The 7,288-nt window shown below is 37.8% G+C and overlaps 1 protein-coding gene across 1 annotated transcript; it reads left to right on the plus strand.

The window, feature by feature from the left end:
* The first annotated feature begins 1,564 nt into the window (after window positions 1-1,564).
* On the plus strand, window positions 1,565-4,115 carry ghsra (growth hormone secretagogue receptor a). Its single transcript, XM_073849604.1, has 2 exons — window positions 1,565-2,342; window positions 3,539-4,115. The coding sequence occupies exons 1-2, from the start codon at window positions 1,565-1,567 to the stop codon at window positions 3,841-3,843; spliced, it is 1,083 nt and encodes a 360-aa protein (XP_073705705.1). The 3' UTR covers window positions 3,844-4,115.
* The last annotated feature ends 3,173 nt before the right edge of the window (window positions 4,116-7,288 follow it).

Here is a 7,288-nt window from a genome sequence, read left to right on the forward strand (position 1 = left end):
AAAAACGTTACCTACAGGTAATAAATATTTCAATAGAAAGACAAAAATATCATTCATTACTAGTCAAACAGATTTCACCAATCAGCTGTAAGAAAAGTGACACACTTCTGACGTAAAACGTCACACCCCCTGAATCTCTCTCTCTCTCTCTCTCTCTCTCTCTCTCTCTCTCACACACACACACACACACACACACACACACACACACACACACACACACAAACACACTCCAATTTAAAGCGCACTTCTCCATTTTTATAAACCCACAAATCGTCTTTTTAATTTTATGATAACCCCCTCATTCTAGATATGTGACCCTAGACCACAAAACCTAAACTGCTTTTCGTTGCCTTGTACTTGTACATGTGTAATGACAATAAAGTTGAATCTAATCTAATCTAAAAAAAAAAAACAGTCATAAGGGTAAATTTTTCGAAATTGTGATTAGCAATGCATATTACTAATCAAAAATTAAGTTTTGATATATTTACGGTAGGAAATTAGATCTATTATTATTATTATTATTATTATTATTATTTTAAATAAATAGTGAGTTTCCAGCTGAAACGAATGCGTTGCACTGCATTCTATCCTATTACCATACGATGGCAGTGTTCAACAAGTATCCATCCTCATACAATTCGCTATTTTGTCTTTTAAATAATGTGAATGTATATTTTCCGTCTTCTTACGAAACTACCCATATTCCGCATCCACTTACTCAGTGATGAGTCAATGACATCAATGAAAGTGTTCCTCAGCACTGCGCAGCTGACAGGCAGCGCGCATTACGCGCGTCTCTCATCCTCTGCGAGGTGATTTCATCTCTCCGGCTCTCACCTTGTACACTTATCTATCTTCCTACACCAAAGTTGCCTTAAATAGCTTCAAGACTAACGATTTTCTGTCTAGTGTGGACAGATAACTTGGAGCTGAATTGCCATCCTTAAATCTTTAGAGTTTTCCTATCAGTTGGAACCGTTTTTAGATGTGGAACGGATGTGTCATGAGGACATTTATTTGACAACTACAAATAGAGTACAACAGGGAAATACTGAACGACCTTCAGAGGAGTCGACTTTTTAAAGGAAATCTCTGCGCGTAAGCGACAACAACTGCGCCTCTGAAAGTTAGCCGTCAGGTATTATACAGACTTTTAAACACTAGCCAAACATTTGTGTGGCTATATGTAACCTTATGGCAGTTTTGTCGTTTTCACGCACAATGCTGAATGGAGAGAGCAGTGTACTGTTGCTATGGTTACTTTTGCGCGCGGACGAGACTTCTGTTAGTGAACTTTTATTTAGCGCGCTAATGTGGAAACATATAGTGTAAAAGAACATACTTTGAAGATTCATTATACTTTATTGTTTCGACTGCTTATTGGAGGCTTTAGACCCTCTAACGCCAGCATAGGTCGCATCCTGCGGTACAGGTTGTATAAGTTAGCTACATTGTAAATGTCGGGTAGCCCTGAGCGCAGCACGATGGGGAGTCGGTGGGGAGACTGTCCTCCCCGAGCTCTCTCTCACTGGACAATCTAGACGCTCCATGATCTCTCAGCATGCCTACCTGGACGAACCGGTCCAACTGTTCCTTCAACTGCAGTTGGGATGATAACGCGACATACTGGGGATATGAGCACCCGGTCACCATTTTCCCCATTCCAGTGCTAACCGGGGTCACCGTCACCTGTGTGCTCTTCTTCTTTGTGGGTGTAACGGGGAATCTCATGACTATTTTGGTGGTGACAAAATACAAGGACATGCGAACCACCACCAACTTGTACCTGTCCAGCATGGCCTTTTCGGATTTACTCATTTTCCTCTGCATGCCTTTGGACTTGTACAGAATCTGGAGGTATCGACCTTGGAATTTCGGCAACATACTTTGTAAACTCTTTCAGTTTGTGAGCGAGTGTTGCACGTACTCGACCATTCTGAACATCACTGCTCTTAGTGTGGAAAGATACTTTGCTATTTGTTTTCCTCTGAGAGCAAAAGTAGTCGTGACCAAGGGTCGCGTACGCGGGGTCATTTTGGTCCTCTGGATAGTATCTTTTTTCAGTGCAGGACCTGTGTTTGTGCTCGTCGGGGTTGAGCATGAAAACGGGACAAACTCGTGGGATACTAACGAATGCAAAGCGACGGAATATGCCATTAGGTCTGGGCTCTTAACCATCATGGTTTGGGTCTCCAGCATCTTTTTCTTCTTGCCTGTGTTCTGCTTAACTGTACTGTATAGTCTCATTGGGCGAAAGCTCTGGAAGAGAAAGAGGGAGACGATTGGGGAAAACGCATCGAGTCGTGATAAAAACAATAGACAGACAGTCAAAATGCTGGGTAAGTGCCCGGTTTCTCCACAGGCGCAGGTAACCGCGATTAAGTTGTTTATCATTTGCGCACTTTACGCACAAGCGCACCCATTACGCACGGGATGCGCGTGGCACAAAACAACAGCACAGTTCTGCATACCATGAAATTGTTTAATTAGGGAACCTAAAATGTATTTTATGTGGTAACACCTATAATTAAATAATTGTATTGAAGTAAAATAATATTATTAATACGTTTTTTTAAATATCAACTTTCTAACTTCCTAATTGCTAATTCAAATGTGCTGTGCCATATCAAATATTCATTAAGTAGTTATTTTATCTTATTAAATCAAGGTAACAGGGTTGAATAATTAAACTCCTTTAAGAACAAACAAAGATAAAGGGGTAAAAAAGAGAATTTGTGTTATGTAAGGGTGAAGTTATTTATAAAAATGTACAAAATTTTAATAAGGGGGAGTTGTAACAGGGTTGACACAAAACTTTTGAATAAAATCTGTCCACTAGAATCTAACCATATATATATACATATATATATATATATATATATATATATATATATATATATATATATATATTATTTAAAATATATTTAAAATAAAATAAAATGTAAATTTACAGCAGAAAATTGGTTATAATGACAGTAAAAAAAGCGAGCTTTTTATGTTTAAGTCTATGTTCACACACATATGTGACCCTGGACCACAAAACAAGACATAAGGGTCAATTTTTGGGGGGTCAATCTCATGAAAGCTGAATAAATAAGCCATTTTTTATTGATGTGGTTTGTTAGCATAGGAGAATATTTGGTTGAGATACAACTATTTAAAAAATCTGGAATCTGAGGATGCAAAAAATCTAAATATTGGGGAAATCGCCTTTAAAGTTGTCCAAATGAAGTTCTTAGCAATGCATGATACTAATCAAAAATTACGTTTTGATATCTTAATATCCTAATGGCAAAATTTTGACCCATACAATGTATTGTTGGCTATTGCTACTAATATACCTGTGCTACTTATGACTGGTTTTGTGGTCCAGCGTGACATACTGTATATCCACGAGATTCTTTTGATTTTTCCAAATGGTATTTTTGCATGACTAATATATATTTTTTTGTACTAATAATATTTGCTTTCTGCAGCAGGGTGAGGAAACTGCTATTACACTGTTGAGTTACTTTGATTCCCTCTCTTCTAACAGCTGTGGTGGTGTTTGCCTTCGTGCTCTGCTGGCTTCCCTTTCATGTCGGACGTTACCTGATCTCCAAATCCACAGAGATGGGCTCTCCCATCATGTCTGTCATCAGCCAGTACTGTAATCTCATCTCCTTTGTACTCTTTTACCTGAGTGCAGCAATCAACCCCATTCTGTACAACATCATGTCTAAGAAGTACAGGATGGCAGCTTGCAAACTTTTCGGACTGCAGCATTCTCCACGAAGAAGCACATCGGTGGTGAAAGGAGAAAGTTCCCCATGCTGGACGGAATCCACTGCCAGCCTGTGACTCTGACAGACTGTCTTTTGCATTAACATCAATTTCACCTCATCTACTGCTGCCACCATTTTGTAAAATAATAGCTTCTTAATTAGACTGAAGATCTACATGGATATCTCATACATTTTCAGACAGATCAGGGAGTAGTTTAGATAATATTCTATTCATGAACAGCCATTAGACCATCCAAGCTCAACATTTCATTAGATGCCTTGACGTTTTATAAAAATATGCTTGTAAAAAGGGAAAGGATAAAAAGATAACTTCAGTTGCCTTAACTCTATAATGAAATCTGGAAGACAAAATTAGCACTGTAGATACAGCAACCTTGTGCACCCGATGACAGGGACTGCAGAGGTGATGCCATTCATTTGCATTGTGCCTGAATGCACGTCATGCTCTCTTACCAAGTGTTGTCACTTTCTTTATGTGTGTTCATAAGGCTCGGCTCCAGACATGAAGCAATACAAAGAACTCAAAAGCTTCTGAGGAAAGTTAATTAAAAACAAAGAAACATAAAAGTCAGAATTGCATTGGTGCATTTAAGTACTCAAGCATCATAAAAGCTTGCTTTTTTGTTCTGAGTGTTTCATGTGCTAAATGTATACACTACTGATATGGAATTACCCAGTTATACAGAAGAGTTTTATTCAAAACCACTGCAATAAATGTTGTGACAGTATTTGTATGTTACATCCAGTAGTATCTGTTGTGGAAACTGCATGTCTTGTATACTAAATGTTGTACAGTATAGAAACTTACATATTTGTATATTGTAAATATGTAAATATACCCATGTTCCATTGGCTATTGGTTGTGTTGGAGGTTTTCTTTTATAAATGTTGGTTTTGACAGTATTTTATGAATATTTTACCTCAAAATATGCTAGTAGGCTAAATTTCACAATTAATTATAAAGAAACGTAACAGCGAATTAAATGTGAAATTTTTAAGTAGGACTAAAATAGTATGTTCTTAGTAAAACATACTTCAGCATGTTTTTATTCACAACTTTGAAAACCGTTTTTGTTTTAAGAACAATGACTATCGATTTTAATTCATTCTAATTTTTATGAATTGATTCTTAAATACCTAGAATCGATTAGTCCAGCCTGTTTTCAGTTAAGGAACGCACCTCACAGCTTTGTGCTTTATAGCTTTTGATATAAAACAAAGTTTCACATTTTAAATTCTCTCAATTTTTTTATGGTATTCAAACAATAAATGACGTTTTGGCGCTGTTTGATGTGGAGTGACAGATCGCTGTAGCGCCTCAGTTCAAAAGAAGCGGCAGAGAAGAGAACGCAAACTGACCATCTCCTCTGCCTTAAATACCAGTTTCAGCACGAAATAATTTAAACATGAACATCTGAAGGTATGTTAAAAGAAGGAGTACAGCTTGCCGAAACCTGTTTGTCTCATGTAATCGCTCAAACCCTGTTTCAACCGCGAAAAGTCGTCAATATAACAGCTTGTAAACAATATGTCACGTAACGTCACATTACCTCAGAAAACATATTCGGTGACCATAAACTTGTTAGTCAGCTAGAAAAATCAACTGAAATGACGATTTTGCTAAATACATATACACCATATAAAATATTAATACATATTTGTACTGTTATTCAATGTTTGTTTGAATAAACCTGTCAAGTTTTCATGACAGACACCATTTAAATGTTTATATTTCAATTAGAGTAGAAATATAATTATGTAACTGAAACTTTATTATTATAAAACTTCATAGAGTGTAAATCATGCATTCGTATACAAATCAGTTAATATTAAAGGAACATTCCCCTTTTTTTGGAAATATGCTCATTCTCCAACTCCCCCCGAGTTAATAAATTGAGTTTTACCGTTTTGAAATCCATTCAGCCATTCTCCTGTTCTGGCGATATCACTTTTAGCATAGCTTAGCATAGATCTTTGAATCCTATGAGACCAATATAACATCGCGTTCATGACCAATGAGTTTCGATATTTGTCCTATTTAAAACTTGACTCTTCTGTAGTTATATCCTGTACTAAGACTGGCGGAAAATGTAAAGCTGCAATTTTCTAGGCCAATAAGATAAGGAACTACAATATGGATGCTATATTGGGCTCAATCCCAATTCTACCCCTTACCCCTACATTTAGCCCTACCCCTCCATTTGGCGCGTTCACGTGAAGGGGTAGGGGTGTCTCATTTCTCTTTTGGTTGGAGGGGTAGGGGTAAGGGGAATGGCCAGATAGCCCTCCAAATGAAGATTTTTCGGGACCTCACTTCAAACGAAGGGCTAAGAGAAATTTCCAACATGGCTGCTCACTCGAGCAAGCAGACTAGTAATTTTTGCCTTTAATAAGGATTTGTATGACAATGTTTCATTATATGTATATTACCTTCAATATTGTGTTTGTGTTTATGGTGTTGTTTTGTAAATAAATGTTTGCAAAAAAATCGCTAAAGTTTGCTAGCAGACAGCACTGATTGCACGATATTACAAAATATATTTTTATGTCATATACACTTGACTGCATGTTAGAAACACGAAAGACCAGTGGCACGGCAATTTGCAACAGTGGTATAGTGGAGGGTGTACGCAGGTATACGGTGTATACACACTTCCACTTTCCCCTCTGATGTGCATTATTCAGTAGTGTCCTGTATTCGCCAAAATCATGGCAGTCCACCACATCCAGTCATGTGAATAAATGTAAATATTCGCTAAAAACACCCAATAAAGGCAGTGATGATGCAGTCAGGACCGTGGCGCCGGTATTGTGCCGAATTCTGACCCCCGCCAGATTACTACCCCCCTAGTATTGGTAGGTTTAGGGTTAGGTGTGGGGGAGGGGTTAGGATTAGGGGTGGGGTTAGAATTAGGCAATCAGGTAGCGCTTTCAATGAGAGGGGGTGATAATTTGGCAGGGGTCGAAAAAAGGCACAACACCGGCTTGCTTTGAAATGTATTTAATGATTGCGCATAATGCACCTGCGCCCGCCCTGTCTCCCGCACCAGTAATTTAAATCAGTACATAATAATGAAAACAATACCTTACAAATGAAAAGAAGCAAATTTTTACGATCAGAAATTTCTTAAACCAGTGAACCCCTGTAAACATTTTAGTCCAAGGATCCAGTAAACGAATGCGATCAAATAGAAAGTTCAAAACGAAATTCACAAATGAAGCATATACCCACTTCTCCCTTCTCTTGTTTGTTTTGATTTCGGACATATATGTACATGTGAATGAATGGTACATACACCGTACATTTGTACTTTTTGCAACATGACAACATTTTTGACATCTTGGAATGTGTGATAAACATCTGCGCATGTCCTCTGACGTAACATTAGGAACTAGCGACAACGTATGATGACGCACAACAGTGTTGTAGTGGTGTCCCATTTCTTAGGGGAAATATTTTAACCCTTCCCCTTTCCACTTTGTTTCAAGGGACAAGGGGA

This window comes from Garra rufa, chromosome 10, assembly GCF_049309525.1.
Source record: "Garra rufa chromosome 10, GarRuf1.0, whole genome shotgun sequence".
NCBI lineage: Eukaryota > Metazoa > Chordata > Actinopteri > Cypriniformes > Cyprinidae > Garra > Garra rufa.

Excerpts from the sequence above, each read along its gene's own strand:
- ghsra (XM_073849604.1), top strand. The coding sequence starts at position 1,565 with ATGCCTACCTGGACGAACCGGTCCAACTGTTCCTTCAACTGCAGTTGG. Across the intron at positions 2,343-3,538 it reads ACAGACAGTCAAAATGCTGG|CTGTGGTGGTGTTTGCCTTC; the intron begins GTAAGTGCCCGG and ends CTCTTCTAACAG.